The sequence below is a fragment of the Corvus hawaiiensis genome, chromosome 4 (assembly GCF_020740725.1).
Source record: "Corvus hawaiiensis isolate bCorHaw1 chromosome 4, bCorHaw1.pri.cur, whole genome shotgun sequence".
Lineage (NCBI taxonomy): Eukaryota > Metazoa > Chordata > Aves > Passeriformes > Corvidae > Corvus > Corvus hawaiiensis.
The window spans coordinates 68,185,506-68,205,331 of record NC_063216.1 but is presented as its reverse complement, the minus strand read 5'-3'; the positions used below and the strand labels follow the sequence as shown (position 1 = coordinate 68,205,331).

Sequence of the window (19,826 nt, the reverse complement as noted above, 5' to 3'; positions counted from 1 at the left end):
CCACCCACAAATCTTTTTCTAACATTTATTTTCATGGCTTCCTGTATTTCCATCCAGTTGACAATACCAGAAGGTAAGCGCCTGAAATACAGAACCTGATAGAATGCAGCCATCCCTCTGTCCCACAGCATCAGTTTTTCCTTTCTTTGTGTAATCCAGATAAATAGGTAAAATAGGAATTCAGTAACACTTACCATGTCTTTGCAGTGTGCCATAGGACCAAGTCCAGTCTTCTGGACAGCGTAATACCCCAGAAAATTGCAGCATAGTACCCCAGAAAATACCTCTCCTGATGCTTATCTCAGTCCCTCTCATTTGCCACAGGTCCCCAGTTCATAGCAAGACTGCATCACTGCAACTTGTTCTTGCTCAGAGTTAGCTTCCCCACGTATCTGTGATGGTATCCTTGCCTCAGGGAGCTGTGTAACCAAAGTGAACAGCGTGAAGCACACAGGAATATTCCTGTATCACTCAAACTCTGTCAAAGAGCCTCACCAGTGGCCTGACTCTATGATGACCAAGACTAAATTAATCTAACAAGGCTTCTCATAACCTCTTCTCACTGACATTGGAAATATGATGAGTCTAAATGATCACACAGAGAGTGACACAAAAAACTGTTGTTCAAACCATTGGGAAGGTGAAGGCAAGCTTTGTCCACAGAAGGACTTGCAGTTGGTCCTGCCTCTGTTCTCACTCCACCATCCCATCGTGCAACTCCTGGCTGATGCTTTGTGGCCCAGCCACATGGAAAGGTTAGCAGAGGTCATGGCTTCTGTCAGATTTCTTAGAGCCTGTTATTCCTAGCTTGGGGGGAGGGGGGAGAAACAACCAGAAAATGAAATGTGGGGTTTTTTTACTTAGACAATATGAGGTAACTGTGACTCTCCAGCTGATGCTTAATGAACATGACCATAAAGAGTGTTGAATTGTGGTTGAGCAACCCAGAATTTTGAACATCTGAGTTTTCTAACAACATGTAGTTTGTGTTTACTTATTAGGAGCTGAATGTTACAGTGTATTCGTGCACTTCCATCTCATCATAGAGTTTTCAGGGAAATTTGTCTCAGCATTCCAAAGATATCAGATACTACAACAGTCCCAACAGCAGGTGTGGTCCCAGAGTCAGCTCTGCACCTTCATTGCCTAAAGGCCCCCAGTCTGAAAACAGTTTGCTGAAGAGACACTAAACTGCTTCTGCAGCTTCTACCCTAAGCCGAACAGGACTACTTATTCATGAGCTTTGTGACTGAGTTCAAACCAAGTTATGTATTTTGCTTAAGATCCTGCCCTCACTCATAAAGTGAGAACCTCAGTGCCTACCAGAAACATCTTTCTAGGGGCATTTCATACAGAGTCAGAATGCTCTGAATCCCTCCCATATTAAGTAAGTTTTATTTATTATCTACACACTTTTATTAATGACAGCTATTTATTGACCTGACAGAATGTGGTGCCTACTGTTAACACCCATTTTAGCTGTGGTAATTAATAATTTTAATATTTAACTTTAATTAAGTGTGTAATATCCAACTCTTAAATTATTCACTCTTTGCAGAACGTTTTTCATTAATACCACACATTTTATTAACACCTTTTATGATTTAATGTGGCTTAATTCTATTAATAAAAACTAATTTGAAAGTAATTATCTTTTTTAATTATACAGTAACTTCCAATGTAGTTTTTCCAGCTCCAGCATGGCTCTGGAGGAGAACTGCTGAGGTTTCTCCAGTTCTACTCTGCTGCCTGACCACACAGGAAAAAATAAAACCTTCTTTATTGACAGGATGAATATTGCCTGAGTAGCTCTGATCTGATAAATATGTGAGATGCTCAGCACGTCAAAAATAGCACCAAACCACCTGAAGGACCAAGTGAATGATAATGTGTGGTTAGAGCAGCATCACTCCAGACTGGTACTTAAGCTGTCCACAGACTTAACATTGACATAGCAGTGAGGAGCTTCCTGTGGAGGATAAAAGCCCCATGCAAGCTGCAACTCTTCAGCTCTTCCAGTATCAGTAATCCTGCAACATTTATGCAGATGGATTAAGCTGATTCAAGGAAAAGTCTAATTTACCAAGGGTTACAACCTGTCCCTGAAGGCAAGGGTAACTGCAGTTCTTGTTAATAGAGCCCTTGGGGGGGAATTGGAGTGAAGCAACACTGAATGATTGATGTTTATAAATATATATACAGGGTTTATTTTAGAACAGTTTGGTTGAAATGGAAAGCAAGTATGTAGCGATTTTGGTTATTATTACCTATAGTAATATAACAACATAAAAGCATAAAAATATTACATAAAAATATGTTAAGAAAACATGGAAGGAAGGAAGGAAGGAAGGAAGGAAGGAAGGAAGGAAGGAAGGAAGGAAGGAAGGAAGGTTGAATGACACCTTCTAAGACATGACAGCTGCCTCTCACGTCATTGTAGTTGAGCCAGTTATGCCCCATCAGAAGGGATGAATAACATGAATGTCCTGATATGTTCCCCAAAGGGGTTTTACCTGAGCCAGTTGTGTAAGGGAGGACATTGGCATGATAAGAAGTATTATCCCACCTCACAGGATCTGCTTCTTATCAGCCTCTTCTCTTATCTGGCTCAAAACCCAGCTTGTCCCTAAACAAAGGTTCATGTACACCTGCTCTGCTTCTGGGCTGTGATCTTGCACATCCTCAGCAAAGCACCTGCTGCTTTTGCAAATGAACAATTGTTTGAGTCATTAACTGTTAACATTTCAGTCTCTCACACCAAGTTCACTCAGATGAGCGATCACAATGATTTCAATATTTAGTTGATAGGACTGTTTACTAGAGTCATATCTATGGAATAAACTAAACTGGGTCTTGGAAAGAGAGGTAAACTCTGTACTCATAATCATCTGGCCTTAAGATTCACAGCCTGAAGACTATTACAGTAAATTAGTAAACTGATTTACTATATTAATTTACCTGTTTCTGAAATAAAACCTGCTTATAGGTGGGGCTCCTTATTTTTTCCCCTCTCCTATCCTGTGCTTTGGATAGCTTTCTTCTGCATAGAAAAATTACCCCTTTTTATTCTTGCTATTGTAAGGGCACTGCTAAAGTCTCAACCCTGTTTTAAGGTGTGTCAAATATTGGAGAGAACCAAATTATGCAGAGCTTAGGCAATGTTACAGTGAATTGCTTATGGATGTGATTTATATTTAAGGAGTGGTCAATGGCAGAGGAAACAGGACAGGGCTAAAGCAGCCCCCCAAGATCATCCATGACAATCCAATCCACCTGCTCTCCACGGCAGGAAGTCTGAGTGCTTCTGAATTCATTAGTTATCTCCTGTCAGCCTGAAAGGTCTCAGGCCACTTACTTGCAGTGGCCTGTGTTTTCCAAAAAGGACCTGATGTGGAGTGATGGGTGTAGATTTCTGTGTTCATCCACTCAGCTTTGACCCATAGCCTCCAAGGGGTTTCCCATAAGGAACTCCCCAACATTAGTATCACTTTTCAACAGAAGAGCAGACATCTATTTCCAGAGGTCTTTTGAGACACCTCTCTCTCTGACTCTGTGAGGCAATTAAATTATTATCTCAAGTGGTAAGGACACTAAAATACTGGTGAAGCACTGCCATAATTAAAGAACTAACTCAGGGAAAGGGATTTACTGATGATGCCCTGGGTATTATAATGTAGGATCAAAACCAGTGCAGAATAATAATAGAAGCCCTCTAAGTCAGATCAGTTGCTTCCTATGTTTCTTTGTTAACCATATTTAAAGACTACATCACATAAAAAATTGAAAAGTGCTTTCATCCATAGTGCTTGCTACAGATTAAAGCAAACACAAATCAATGTGTGTGGCTTTCTTGTTTCAAGAAAACATACAGCATTTTTCTAAAGGATTTTTAAACTTTTTTCCTTGCAATATACAGTTTTGTCCTCTCTGCCCCAAGTTTGAATTTTCCCTTTCTCTCTGTTCCCTTAGCTCCAAAACCAAATAATATCATCTCCTGAGCTTCTGTAGATTTTCATACAGAAAATCTTCCAAGCATAACTAACAATCTGCTCTTTCTGAAGTGCTGCAATAATTCTAAAATTAGATCTCTGAACATGAAAGCACTTCTCTAAGAAACCTCTAAGCAGAGCACAGAAAAGATGATGAAAGTGAATTTTACCTGAGATGAGATCATTCAAAGTCTCATTAGATGGCCCTTGCAAGAACCTTATGAACACCATATCTGCTGCAAAAATATTTAGGGCATCTTCCATTTAATACCTAGGTAAAGTATACAATGGAAGATGGATATAATGAACCCAAAGGAACTAAATTGTTGCTCTTCATTAATGACCAGGAACATGAAAGAAGTAGGGCATCTGGGTATCAGTGGCACTAGGAACTGAGCCAAGCAGGATGTGCAGCTGTGCTTTCCAGTATTGGAATAGGTCAGTGGCTGAATTTTCTGGATGTAAAATTAAACATTTCAAGTTTACAGAGGAGATACCACTTACACTACACTTATATTCATATCTTTTCAGTTCTTGTGAACATCTGCAGAAGCCATGCCACCAATAGTTTCATGTAATAGTAATGGTGGCCACCTTTTTCAGTATTAGACCAGTGACAAAAACAAAAACGCAGAATGATTTTGGGGACAGAAAGCCTAGGTCTGGCAGTCTGGCATTGTTTCATACCCCAAGTATCAGTCTTTCTTAATGAATCATTCTGCTCTTTTGAAAATGCCGAGCACAAAATTTATAAATGAAAGATATCAGGACACAGATGCATATTTGTTTTCCTGTAATCTTTCGTGACTTGTAATCTCTGATTACCCTGAGCAACCGTCCTCCAACTTTGGAAAAACAAATGCATGAAGCCAAAAAACCAAATTACTGTAAAGTAGGATTCCACTCTTGAGCAAAGCTACATTTTAAGTTATATTTAAAAGGTACTCTAAACATTCAGTCACCATGACATTGTTAAGTACAAACAGGCAAGTGGTGTAACAAATGTGGCTAATTAATATAGCAAAGAATGAGATTAGGTTTTCTTGAAACAAGGCTTCAAAATACTAAGCTGATCACTCAACTGCATGTGTGAGCAAGGAGAAGTAGTTCATGTACTAAAATAACCAAGTATAAGCTGGATTTATTTTTATTAATGTCTATGGCAGGTATCTAATTTCTATACATAGAATGAACATTTTGCACCCATAGCACACTGCCATCATACCTTTGTAAAGCATAAGAGCAGTACTAATGATGGAAAGGCTATCCCACCTGGATGTGCCCACAGTGATTGACCAAAGAAAGTACCATATCACAGCAGAAGGCACCTAAATCTGTTGGTGTTTGCTTCCAGGGCTACTGGTGTTCAGGGATCTGAATGTGGGTACATTCAGTGGAAGGGGAGACAAACAGAGTGTAATTTTAAGCCAAGAAAAGTGTAATTTGTGAGAAAACATTTGCATAGCATATTGAATAATTAACAAGAATTGCAGTTTATAGCTAAAAGAACAGGCAGGCTGTAAGCTGGGGGCAGAGCCCATTCCCATTCACTTTCTGGGAGAGGCTGGAGGAAAGGGTGGCATTTCATGTCACATTTCCATAAGGCTGAAAGCTGAACAGAAAGAGCTTTTCTAACCATGAAATCTTCAGAGAATCATTTCAGGAGACAAAGGTGCTGTATGTTTGTGGAAGTTTCAGGATAAAAGATTAAAGATTCTTTCTATATTCTGAAATATTCCCCCTTAGAGAGCGTTAAAGAAAAGCTGCAGGAGACCAATGCAATCAGGAACATCAAAGACATGTCAAGCTATAATGAGAAAGACCCAAATGCATTCCTGGTGTAGCACTGCCAGCATTAGTGGATACTCACCAGGGGACAATTTGTCCCATTTTTGTTATTAGCAGCATCTGTAAGAACTGCTTGCCACCTCCTGGCAATACATAATTTCAGACAAAAAATGGGGGGAAAAAATAAAGCACCATATTTTTATTCAGTCAAAACCTCTTTGATTCCCTAGGAAAAGAATTCTGGGAAGATATGAGAACAGCTGCTTAGACATTTCAGAAAACACTTCATTCAGACTAATGAAAGTGTTCAAAGCTTTAATATCTTGTACATTATTCATATAATTTGAAAATTAAAAAGGCTTTGAGATTTTATTGTATGTAAGTAATAAAATGTGACGTAATTTCTACTCTTACTACTAAATATTCAATAGATTAATATTAGTAGTTTATGGATAATTATATCTGATGAAAAATCACATGTCCTTGACAAATTACTAAACAATTATCTAAAATATTGTGATGCTAAGGTAGAACCTAGCCACAAATCAGAGGTCCATGGACAGAGCTCTCCTTGCTATTAGGAGTAAAGCCAGGGTTCTTTTTCTCGTGGTTCAGTCATCAGCAAGCAGTGGGTCCAGGCAGAACAGTTAAAGACAGTAGCAAATGGACACATGAAAGTAGTACCCTCATTTCCACTCCATTGAATGTGTGAGAGCTGACAGAGCAAAACAATTCATATATGTGGCAGCTCTACCTCAAACAAAAAAACCTTCAGACAGAAAACTTCTGCCCCTGATGTTCTCCTCGTGTCACTCTTCCCCCAAAATGGCTGTGTTCATCTCCTACTTGTCCTCCCACACCCTCAAGATCTTGTGTCTGTGGTGGCTCTTAGTTAGAAATTTACTCCTTTGCCTGAGAGTTATACGAAGTGGGTCGTAGGTGAGTCATTCTTACACATCCCATGGAGAAGTGCCACCAACTTGTGTTACAGTAGCTTGTGGAAACTAAAAGCCACCCAGTAAACACCTACTAAATTACACCAAATTAAATGCCATCACAGTGACAGATTACAGTGCTGCTCCCAGCTCATTTATCTTGTCTAAATTAGTAGGTCAAGGGAGATTTTCTCCCTTCAAAGAAGGGAGGAAGGCATCTATTAGCCTTCAGTGAGAGGTATACTTTTGAAAAACAATTTCTCTCACAGTAAGGATGTTGTCAATGGTGACGAAGTCAGAAGCAAATTTAAAACTGTGTTGTCCCTAAATCTCTCCAGCAGTTGCAACTGAATGCAATATTGTTTTCATCTGCTTGCAAGTTGTTTGGGCATTAGTAGTTCATGCTCTGTTAAACAGGTACTGTTTTCAGCTCCTCCCAGAGGTGAAGGAAGAAAAAAGTGAAATCAGTGCTCTGTCTCTGGTTTAGTAGCTTTACAAAATGCTTTGAGATACAATGGAATAACAGACAGTAGAAGTAGGTTATGTTCCCAATTAACACAAAGGTTTTATAAAAAGCCTTAGACCAACAGAATAAAAAATACTCAGAAATAATAATAACTCTCTCCAAAATGCAGCTAGAAACTAAGTATGAAAATAAATTACTAGTTTAACTGCTCTGCAGGATAAAATTTTACATTTTTCTCCTGTTTATATTTGTTATGGAGAAGCAATCACTTTAGTGGTGGTTGAACAAGTCCAAATGAACCCTTATGGTTTGAACATGGCTTTTTTAAGGGTTTTTCTTTTGAGCAACAAATTATTTATATTCCTGCACTTTGCTCTACTCTAGTAATTCTTATATTTTTCCATAGTATTCAAACTTCAGAGGGAAGTTGGCTACAATGCCCTCACATGAGTATTCTCCTCACTAGCCAGTGAAATATTGCAACAATGGCTTGTTGACATTAACATCTACGAAGACTGAGGCTGACTTTCTGTATAATGTCATTTCATTTGAAAGAAAAGCAGGTTAGGCTGGGATTGGCTGTCTCAGACTGATGGTACTTCAACCTTAAAGAAAGTAATTTTATTCTTACTTGCAAGTGATATATTGCCACAGAATATAAATGATAGTTTTATTCCATGGCAACATTGTTCCACAACCACTGGAAATACAACCTATATATAGGCGTCTTCCCAGCAAGTATTTTGAACATAGTGCAGCCAGTGACCCACCTGGGGTTGTCCCACAGCCAAACTTCCTTTAAGCTGTGGCTATAACTTTTCTTGCTTAGTTGGCCATGTTGTCTTTTACTTAGCGTTTTCTGGGGGAGAGATAAAATCCAGTAATGCATATAATATGGCATGTCCCAGTTTATAGACACCTATACTTACATATCACTCTATGTAAAAGATATGCTGATTCACTGTTGTTGAAGTACGTTCTAACCCACTATGATTTCTCACTACAGCATTTGGTTGTTTTTTCATCCCCTTTACAAAAGAAAGTAGAAGAAATTCTGTCATCTCCAGGGAATAAAGCAGCAGGCCACTAACCCCTAGGTCTCCTCTCCTGAGCATCCCACAAATAACTGGTACCATATTGTCCTTCATGTCTCAGAGGAGCCACAAGAGATGTTTTCCACCCTGGCCTTGAATGGTGGCCCCCTTGTTTGTCCTCCTGGAGGAGAAACAGCTGATTTGAGCATAGTGGTACATTTTCCACAGAGGCAGTCTTGTTACCTGAAAGCATCTTGCTGCTCCAGGCCATTTGGTGTTTTTACTGGTGTGCAGCTGATGCTACCCAAAGTCACAGACTATTTCTGTAATCAGTAGCTCTCAGAGCCTAACATGAGATCGAATAATGGCCCACTGCTCTTTACTGAGGCTCAGTGAAAAACAACATGTCATGGACAACTAGGAAAGAAGACTGTAGTTCAGACAAATATGGTGGTCCAGCCCTTGGCACCACCTCTACCCTGGGGAGGAGTGACAATGCCATGAAAAGTATAAACTTAATTTTCCAAAGCTCAAGTTGGCTCCTTCAGAGTTGGCTCAGGTACCTCGCTGGTGCACATAGGCAGCTTTATGCCAAGTTCTGGGATAGTTTTACTGATTTGGACCTCATGCATGGTCCCTGGCTCAAGTGTTAAATAAAATGAGATACCCTGGATTTCAGACTGAAGCAGAGCCAGGATGGTGTCTGTGCCTCCCTCATCAGGCACAGGCTGTGGTCCTGTACCAGGGTGGTGGTGCAGAAGAACAGATGAACAAGCCCATCAAAGTCAATGCTTTTTGTAGGCAAACTCCTAGGAGCTGATCACTCTACCATGCACAAGTCTTCCTCTTATTTTTTCTTGCTTGAGTGCCAAGCTGGGAGCAGATGGTACATTACTCACCCTTAACTGGAGGGTAAGAAAGTGTGATTTCTTTTTTTTTTAAATTCAGTTGAGACCCTTAGCCCATTTAGATTCCCAGCTCAATGTTTATTTGTCTTACACAGAACTTGTACTTTCTACCCCCTCTCAAATGCTAATCCTCTCCACACATATGCTCATTATGCAAAAGCATATGACAAACACCATCTGGGAAAATAAATAGCTCCTCAGCTAACTGTGCTGCTCCCTCCCTTTACGTCACCCACCTCACTATTGTCTCTCCTATTTTTATCTGCAAGACAGCAATCACTCAATCCAGCTATTAACTTAAAAGTGCTGTTTTAGTCAAGCAAGCTGCAGATCCCAGGCTGGGCAGTAGAATCTATTCAATTTTTCGAGAGGATGTGCATCTCCATGATAATTTGAAAGCAGCCATAGCACTGAGAAAAATGCATGTTACTTTTTTAAAGGGCAGTTGATATCACTGAGAGATACTCATCCTGACCTGAGGAATCCACGCTTATTGTTTAGCTAGAAGGTTACATTTTCTCCCCCATAAAATATACAGCTCTTACCACAAGTTCTACCTCGTTTCCATGGATTCCTGAGATAGTCCTTCATCTCTGACAGATTATTTCTCATACCAGTCAAAGCCAGGCAATGGTGCTAAATAGGGAATGACATTAGCCAAGTTCAGTAATTTCTCTAACCTCTAAGTAGACGGGAAAGAATAGGAGCCATGCTGTCATTAATCATGATGGATTTGTTGTCTGCCACAAGGTTAATCAAAAGAAATGAGGATGTATATGCAAGAGAAAGGCTTCTCAGAATATTCTGGTTTGGATTAGGAAAATCATCATGATTCAGCAAAGGAGATGCCTATTTAGCTAAATTAAACAGGATCTGCACAATCCAACCATATTGTGTTGAGGCTAAGTAAACAGGAGAAATTCAAAATGCACAGCCAGGAGACTCAGCAGCTGACACTGTGATATAAAGGCAGAGCTTTGTAAGTACCCTGTAAGAATTGTGGTGCCATAAACACTGCAATACTATACCTGTTTAGAAAAAAAATGAGACAGAATTCAATGATGACCTTATCTGAGCTACAGATTCTTGTCAATTATTATATGCTTGTAGGGACATGTTTAAAAAATGGCAGAAAGTCCTTCTCATTTGTCCTCAGAGACAGCAGTGATATTGCCCAGCTAAGAAATCCATTATACAGCTACAAAAGAGGCTATTTGATTTCATGAGCACGTGCCTTTATTATTTTAAGAATAATTTAACATAAGCAGAGGAATGCAGAATCTGTATGAAGAAAAGACCAGGGTTTCCAGCATTTGCACTTACCAGCTTTGTGGTTCCTGCTTCTCCTGTAGGTTGGTTTTTTGTTTGGGGGGTTTTTTGTGGAGTGATTATTTTTGTTTTTCTCCCTCTTGGCTCCACAATTGAGGGAGTTTCACCTCACCTGGAACAGAGGGGTTTAAGGCTGGTGCATGGTTTGGGTGTCAGTGTTGCTCAGAACACGTGCCTATGCAGTACACACCTGTGCTGCTGAATACGCCCTTAACTCTCTTCTCTTTGTTGTTACAACAGACGAACCAAACTCCTGGAGTGCTCCCTCTGCCACCTCCCCAGGTCTGCCGGAAGTAGCTCTTTCCCTCGACGACATAATCTCACCATTATCTTCATCACACATAGCCCCACCCTCTGACCCTTCTCACCAGATAAGCCCAGAGCCAACATGGGATATCAAGAGGGAACACGATGTAAGGAAACCAAAGGAGCTTTCGGTGAACGGTCACAAAAAGAAAAGGTTAGGAGAACAAAGAGAAAGGTCAGCAAGTCCTAAAAAGGTAGACAGGTCAAAGCATGAAGAGGCTTCTTGGAAAGGATATTCAGAAGGCAAAAATAAGACCACTGATGGTGGCAGGCCCACCTCAGAAAGCAAAGTGGTGGGACACAGCGTTATGATCGAGGCTGGCACAAGAGAGCACGTGTGTGCTGGAACCAGTGATGAACAGTTTGGGAGGCTGAGGAAGCCAGAAAGCAAGAGAGGAGGATCTCTTAGCAAAAAAGAAGATCACAGATCCACAAACACCAGTGAGAAGAAGGCAGCTGCAGCACCTGACCGTGTCAAGATCGATACAGGAGCTACCAAGACATACAGTAGCAACCGCTGCAGCTCGCCTGGAAGTGATATGGACCACAGCCAGAGGGACCCTGATGGGAAACCCAGCGAGTTCCCCAGGAAGGGACATCTCCACTCCATTAGCACTCGCAGCACCAACACCACAGTTCGAAAGGCAACGGTCTCTCCAGGGCCGTGGAAAATCCCTGGCTCAGATAAGCTACCTAGCGTCCTGAAGTCTGGTACTTCTGCCATGAGCAGATAAGCAAGGGACTGTTGCCCTCTAACTGTCTCAAACTGATGCAGAACATTCTTCTCAGTTTTTGTCTCACATTGGTTTGTTTTAATTTATTTTAACTATCACACATATACACAAAGCATTGAGGAATGAAAACATTAGTGTGTAATTCCATGACAATGTGCACAGTATCTAATAAGTTCAAAAGCATATAGTCAACACAGAGATTTAAAATCGACCCTAAAGTCCCAGTTCCATTTTCGGGACTTTGGCAGCTATGGAAGAAACCAAAACAATATGAAGGACAGTACATCAGAGAAGGATAGTGCAGTGTAGCTTTAGCATTTTTTTCCCACTGCATGAAGGACTTGGATTTCATTCAGACTTTATATCAAGAAACTGGAACAAGTTAGAGCAATCACAAACTGGAACATCGCCTTAAATAAAACTGCACGGAGCAAGCTGAAACCGAGAGAGGATCTTTTCATGGAGCTAAAATGTTGTAAATAAGTTGTTCTCGACATATCTAGACAGGGGTTAAAGGGTTTCTTTAAAGCATCGTTCAGAACTGTACACCCATGACACGTCTCCACTGTTAATGCTTTGGGATAGTCCACGTGGTACCCTGTAGCATAGTTCGCTGGGCGCTACGGGAGGAGTGGGGAATCCAGTGGATTAGTTTCTGTGATACCATTTCTACTGCCATTTTTGTGAACAAACCATGTTTCTGTACATTGGAAAGGAGTTAGGGTGGAGTTGTATTTGCAAATTATTCTCAAAAGTGATTTATTACAGGTTCCCCAAGTCCTGCGAGGTAGCACACAAACCAATTGGTCAGGCTCAAACCCCAGACATCTGCAAGGCCCTTGCAATGAAGGGAAGAGTGCTACAGAGAAAAAGCTGCAGTTTCCTTAAGGAAAGGCCTTTCCTTCCTGCAGAAGATGATAGCGTCACTTATCAACAGTGCTATGTTTCATACCCATCTGCATTTACTTAGGACACTCTCACCTCTCATCCCCTCAGTTTGGCAGAGCAGGTGCCTTTCAGGCACATGTCAACAATAATTAGACTGGTTTCTGAAATACAGTTGTCAGTGTCCTCATTCAGTAAATTCAACATCTTTCAATTTTTAAAATTATTTCCATTTTACCATTTTTTCCCTATCTCCATTTTTTTTTCTTTTTGTTTTTATCTTTCTTGCTTGTCTGTTTTGAATTTCAAGCCTTAAGTGCCAGGTAAACATTCCAGTCTGCCTTCACAGGAAATAACTCCGAGTTCAGTCAATCAGTCATTATCTTGTTTCAAAAAGATGTGTGTGTGTCTGTGTTAGTGTGCATATGCTTATTCGTCTGTCAAAATTAAAACAAAATCCTGGGCAATAATACATTGGTAATTTAAAAAAAAATCCATAAAGCTAAGTACTGTCAAAAATTCGTATTTAAAAATTACTGTTCACTAGCAATCTTAGTTCCTCATATGCTCTGCTGAAAAATTAGATTGAGATTGGCTTTGTTCCAAGAAATTAGCACATTACTGTATGTCTCAAACATTGCACTGGACTGCAAAATTTATAGACATGTTTCTTCCTGTCCAATTATTTGAAAAGCCTCAAGTCAAGGATTTTGCAGCTTTCAAACATTTTTTTTTTTAGAAAGAAAAATCCATTTATAATTTCTAAAAAAGCACAAGTCCATGTAGCTGTTTATAAAACTCTTATTTAATGGAAAAAAAAATCTTTATCCCCTGAACTAGAATCCAATATAATTTGCCATTAATTTATTGAATCTGATTTTGGACAATGCTTCTGTAGTGTAGATGCACGTCCCAGTATCTTATTTTTATGTATAAAGAAAGCAAACAATGAAACCTGAAAAACAGTTGAGATTATGCTTGCATAAACTCTAATTTGCACAGTTCACAGCTACTCCTTGTGCAGTAATTGCTTTATGCGGCTGTAATCGATAACCTGTGAAGACAGCACATCATCTAAACCCCATTCCAAATAATATTTCTGTGTAGTGTTAGCTGTGAATTTACCTTGTACAGCTCTATCTCTATAAATATAATTCCATGTATTAATAGTCACAGAAAGGCTGTAAGTGAGCAACTATTTTTATGAAACGCACCACTATGGATAAATTAACTTTTACAGAAATCTTGTTTACTGTATGATATTCTAAACCACTGTCAAATAAAATATATATCCAAAAATCTTTCATTTTTTCAATTGTATATAGTTGGTGTTAATTTTGAGTAATAGGCTTCAGTTACCCTGAGAAACAATCATTTTCTTGCATATGAGCAGAATTAATTAGATGCTGCCTTATAAAAAAGGGAATAGACCATTTTAATTTCTTACTCCAATTTATGAATAAACATGTAGGTGACCAAACAAATTCCATAACGGCATGTTAAGGCTTATGAGACAACACAGACACAGAAAAATCTCTTCCTTGGTGGAGAAGCCTAAACCCTTATTCTCCTTCCAGTCCCAGCAGACACAGGGCCAGGGTGGCCAGACTCCCAGCAGTGAGAGATAACTTCTGAGAGTACACCATATATACGGAATTAATCTGAGCATAAACCATATTTACCTCAGAAATCAGGCAGTTCTAACTAGCCCTAAAAAGGTTTTGTTGGCAAGCTGTGTGAAGGGGGCATAATTGCATTTTCAATTTATTTTACAGAAATAATGTCTCAAAAAACATAAGGTGTGTAAGGGTGTAAAAATATTAATAACCAGCCAGCCTCTTTTGGGACCAAATCCACCCCTCATTAAATGCTCCTTATCTCCAGTTAGACAAAATAAATCATCAGTTTATAGACTGTAGACACTGTAAGATGTCTGCCTGGAAAACTAGTAATATTTTTCACACAAATATGACATTTCTAAAAATAAATATTTCCTGTTTCCTTAAAATATAATTTTCTTCAAAAAATAATAATTTGTCTTCATACAGCCTGAGTCAACTTCTTCAGAGCCTTGTTTTTCAGATTAATGTTCCACATAGAAAATTTCTACCAGCTAAACTAATAACATCATTTTGCATTACAATAAACACATAGAAAATATGAAGCATCTTTAATTCTCAAGAATAATTTGCTGCTGTTTAAATAGCCACTATTTTCTTGGCTGGAAATCTGGATGTGTGCCTGGTTCAGATGCAGAGGTATCGCAGGGCAGTGTACTAAAGCCATATAGCTTCATCCAGTCTAACTTTTTCTGTTAATAACATGTCCTTTCTCTTTTAAACATAGTAGTAGAGCATTTCCATTGCAATGCTGTTATTATGACACCTTTTAATATCTCTTTTCATACCTATGCAACATACAAGGAAATAGATGCCTTCTTTGATGCAGATATCTGCTCCAAACTGCAGTCCAACAGTGTAAGTAAGCCTGCCAGCCTGTGATCACCAATGCACATTTGGGCAGGAGTTTTGACAAAAACACCACAGACAGATGTCAGTGCAGCCCTTTTCCTAACCAGTGGCAAATGTGGGCTCTGGAGCTTGCTCCATCTCCAGGTACTTCTCTGCCTTAGGCCATTCACACAACCTGCAGAGCCTGGAAGAGCACGCCTTCAAACAGATTTAACAAAAAAGACAGGAAATTTAATAACTCCCACAAGATCTCACCAAAGATGTTATCTTTTCTTCCAGAAAGCTGCTGGACAGACAGCATTCTTTGTTTAGTTACTACAGAGCATAGGTTGCACTGGTTTCACTACACTGTGCTCCCCTAAACAGGAGGGACATTTGTAACCCATCTATCCACCTATTCCATGGCCTCTGTGACTAGACTGCCAACAGTTTAGCCCAGAGTGGATAGCTGCCTGCTAGGAATTGGTGAAGAAGTTCAAACATGGACACATTTCTTACCTGACACTTTTCGTCTGAATGTGCTGACAGCCACTCTTAGTTGTCTCGGTGTCAAAAGCTTCCCATCCCCATCAAAGATGAGACTCCATCTGATTTGTGCCATGTCTTCTACACACAAACATGCTTAGCCCCCTCTACATCCCATGTGCTCTCAGTAGCACCAGATTCATTGTGAATCTCTTCTCTTCCTCCTCAGCTCCCACTGCTCTTGTTCTTAATCCTACCTCTGAGGTAAGTGCTGCTGCCATTCAGTAAATCAAATCCTCCATTCTCCATTTTCTCCTTCTGTCCCTCAGAACTTTTCTTCCTCTTTTACCCTCATTCTTTTGGTCCTCTCTCACTGTCTGGCATCTCTCAACCTCTACCTGATGTGTATCAGCAGCTCAACATGAGATACCTCTCCTAAGAGGTGTCATGACCAGTTACACATCAAGTCATTAACCCTCTCCTGGTGTCATATAAACATAAAGACATATCCAGCACCTTGCACTGAAGCCCAAATCAACTGCCTTGTCCTCCACAAACCACCAGTGGTTACTTATTAGACATACTAACTCTACATGCAGCCAGTAACTACTTTTGCAAGTACAAATAATGTTTTATCTTCATTGCTAAATGTCTGTACTGATAATGATTCAAGCATTCAGGCCAGGTTTTGTGGATGCAACATACTCTACTGGAAGTCTCCAAATTCATTTTGCAAAGGCAAGGACAGGCAAAGCTTCAGGCACATTTCTGTCTTAGCCACTATGCTCTTTTTGTATGTCACTGCTGCCACGGAAACCTGGGGCCAGAACTGCAGAGGCAAAAGTGGAAGAGCACACCTCAGTGAATGAGGATGTCACCCTCCATGTTTCTCCTTGCTTGGAAGGGAGCTTCGCTGTGAAGTGGAAAAGTTTCTTGTTACACTGCCATGGATCTCAAAGCTACAGAAGGTTTTGGACTTGCCCAGGGATGTCTGATCCCATTAGAGATTGACTTCACATAAGTCTCCAAAAGAGTCCTTTCCCTCTTTTGTCCTCTAGAAGCCTGGGATATTTTCTCTAACTGCTGCTTAAAAGGCCACACAAGCATGGCAGGCAGCCTACTCTCCTGACTAATTAGGGGCTGGGAGAGAATTTCCATGGCTGTGTCCCGCAGGGCTCCCACCCTCCACAGCTATCAGACTCCAGGACTCCCAAGGCTCTTTCACCGTCTGTCAGTGGAGAGGCCCAGAGAAGTGGACTCTCAGAACCAAACACCTTTACCTTCACAGCTGTCATCCAAACAGTGAGTGACTTTGATTAGCCATCACTCCCAAAGGGAAATCCAGTGCATGATCTGGACAGAAACAGCTGTGCTTCGGCCAGGACTCACCAGTGCCCCAAGCCCCTCACTGGTCCCTTGCTCAGCACTAAGGGCTGTCCTCTCCCTTGGAGTAACAGCCCCTCCCCACCACCCAAATAAATACCTGTAGGCTCTGCATAGCCACCACCCTCCTGGAGCCAGGGCACACATACTCAGTCCAGCCTTGAGGGTTTGGAATATTTTTCTCAGTATTTCTAACAGTAATTATATGATCACACATTTATCTCCATAGCTGGCACCTCAACTTAGAGCAATTTTTTTTTTTTTAATATCTTGTCAAGACATAGTAGCATAAGCAATATCTCTGAATTATAGCCAATCTAAAAATTATGTTCTACCCTTCCTGTCCTTAGTGCCTCTATGGCAATAAGTCACACTGCCAGTTCAATTAATCAATAAGGAGAGTTTTGCTTACAAGGTACAAATATATCTCTTTTAAACAGTTGGGGGCACACCAGTGCACAAAGACCCACTCCCACTCTCACACACAGGGGCCTGGAGCACCATCTTTCATTCCCACTCAGGAGCTGCTCAAATACCCATGTCTGAGTTGGATGGCTGCCCCTCTCAGGAAAAAAAACAAAACACATAGGAATACAGACTAAAACAGAAAGCTATTGTTCATCCACAGATCAACTGCTCTAATTGTAAAGACATTTAAACTGAAAAAAATAATAAATAAGCAAGAAATGGTGAGGGAGAAAGAGGAGTGATGAGACTTTATGTGATGTGGCCACCTGCTGACCTGCTCTATTTTCAACTTCTTCAAGCTTAAAAAACTGAAAACCTATCAAACATGACAAATGCTGCAACAAAGCACTGCAAGTCTTGGGGACAGCAACAAAGATTATTTAGTGATTACACTTCTGAAGAGAATTAATTTATTTAAGTAAAATGCCTTGGCTGCTGCTAAGGAGAGGAGAGCACATTGTCCCCTGCCCTCCAGAGGCAACTCCAGGGTGTCCATGGGCTCCTCTGACAGAGTTTCTCCAGAAACTCTGTCAGAGTAATCCCCAGTTTCTCCAGAGGCTGCAGCCATACAGAGCAGCCTCAGCAGTGGGCTGGCACTGCCATGGTGGGCTGGCAGCAGCAATTACTTCACTGTGACATAGGAAGGTTGAGAATTCAACCCCTGGGACACTTCCCTTTATCTCTGTGCCCCAGTAGTGCTGCATAGCACCAGTGGACCTGTTGTCCACCCAAAGATGTTGTAGATGTGAAAGCAGTGGAAGAAGCAACTAAAATATAAAAGCCAAACAGAAACCTATGGTGAGAGCCCCAGTACAGCTGTAAGCAGGAAGAAAGGTTCTGAGGAACCACAAATGCTCAGCTACAGCAGGAGTGAGACCAGGACACTGGCATCCTTCTATCCTTCCCCTCCCAGTAAATTGGGGCCATTGTTGTCACTGAAGCCACCTGTATATTTACACTTCTTCACTAACAGTCTAAAAGAAATGTAGACTTTCTTCCTGGAATGCCCTTTGCTCAAAAGTAGTGAACAACAACAGGCATCCCAACCCGTCCAAAACTCTCCTGCCACCACCAAGCAGCAGGGCTGCCCACAGCTCTGAAGTTTCTATTCATGCATATATATGGAATTAAAGAATTTTGGTGTTAGTACTTTCCCAAAGGGATTCAAAACTATGCCAAGAGCTTTAACTAAAGTACTTAAAATAGTTGCAGTTCATAAACCAGAAGATTTTTCATCCTGTCTCTAAACCAGCAAGTACAAAAAGCTATATTTAAGTACCTATTTAAGTCAGGATGAAAATCAGACCTTTCCCAGCATAGTCCAGAAAGCTCACCATGTATGAAACTCCTATTCCAATTAGCACTTCATTCACGCCAGAAGTTTTTAAAAAATAAGCCCAGCAGGCAACACGGAGCCCTGCAATGTGTTAGTACAGAATATTTCAGAGTACCTCTCAACCCTGGAACATCACAAACAATACTAATTGATTACTCTTTTATACCACTCCAGGGAAGATGAATGCCAGCATGTGCCTCCTCCTGAATGACTCCTGTCTCCTATATCCCTGGTACCACCCAGCTTTTCAGGTTGGTTCCTGGCAGAAATGCACCCCAGTGTCACAGTGCCACGGCAGCTGCAGGAGGTCACAAAGCCTTTTGGAGGCACCTTCCCATCTGACTTGCACACCAGCACCACAGCATTCCCCCTGCCCCCAGAAACATAGAGAGCCATCCTGTGTGACATCCAGCTGAGAAGGGCTCACAGCTCTGGCTGTGGAGCTGCACAAACAGCTCTGCATCCTTGGGCATGTGGCATTAAGCCCTGCGTTGTGACACCTCCCAACAACTAACACTTGTGTCAAGAGAAAAAGCCCTTTCCCTAACCATGGCAGTTTATTCTGAAACTCTGTTTTGGGGTGCACCAGCCCCTTAACCTTGCTGCTTATTCCTTTTCCATAGTAATTTATAGTGAGGCACTCTTCCTGAAAGAGGGCAGCTCCAGCAATGTTTCTGCCCTGACTTCACATCCCAATGCAAGATAAGCCTACGTCTTATCTGAAGTCTGACAAAACTGAAAGACCACAGCCCCAGGCTCTGGTCATGAAGCAGCTCTGGAGGATCAGCAGCCTCAGTCCCTGTGGGAACACACCTCAAGCAGCCTCTGCCCAATTCCCTGCTCTCATCTCTCATCCTGCTCTCTTTATACTGAACATTTTTCATACTGGCATACAAATTTCAAGTGCAGCCCAAATTGATCCCCTCCATACCTTCAGTCCCCTGAGGTTAACAACTAGGTCTCTACCTCATAGTTTTATAGGTCCATTATGTTCTTTGATTAGCAGCTCTGTCCCAAATTCAATGGCTCTGGAATAAATTCAGAAGGTTTGATAGCTAGTGTTTTTAAAACCGGTTGTTAAAGTGTTTTGCAAATTACATGGAAATTATTCATATTTCAGCCCCACTTATCAGCCCCAGCATCCCCAGGCTTCATTAGCAGCAGCGAGCACCCCAGCAATGGGAGTGGAGGTGACAAGGTGACTGGAGGCGATACCACCAGAGCTCTCTACTTGTTGTCAGACCTTCCCACTCACGTATCCTTGCTCTGATGTGCAGGGCCTGGCAATCCCCATTGCTTATGCAGCTGATGAAGTCCAAATGGAATAAA

At 41.0% G+C, this 19,826-nt stretch overlaps 1 protein-coding gene across 13 annotated transcripts in view; it reads left to right on the top strand.

Moving 5' to 3' along the window:
• MAGI2 (membrane associated guanylate kinase, WW and PDZ domain containing 2) overlaps window positions 1–13,675 on the top strand; it is a 727,751-nt gene extending 714,076 nt beyond the window's left edge. For 10 of the 13 annotated variants that reach the window (XM_048300656.1, XM_048300645.1, XM_048300648.1 and 7 more), the window contains one exon: window positions 10,690–13,675. In XM_048300656.1, the coding sequence (XP_048156613.1) occupies window positions 10,690–11,489 (800 nt within the window). In that variant the 3' untranslated portion in view covers window positions 11,490–13,675. The remainder of the gene's footprint in view (window positions 1–10,689) is intronic. The other 3 variants (XM_048300654.1, XM_048300652.1, XM_048300653.1) reach the window with 2 other exon arrangements.
• The last annotated feature ends 6,151 nt before the right edge of the window (window positions 13,676–19,826 follow it).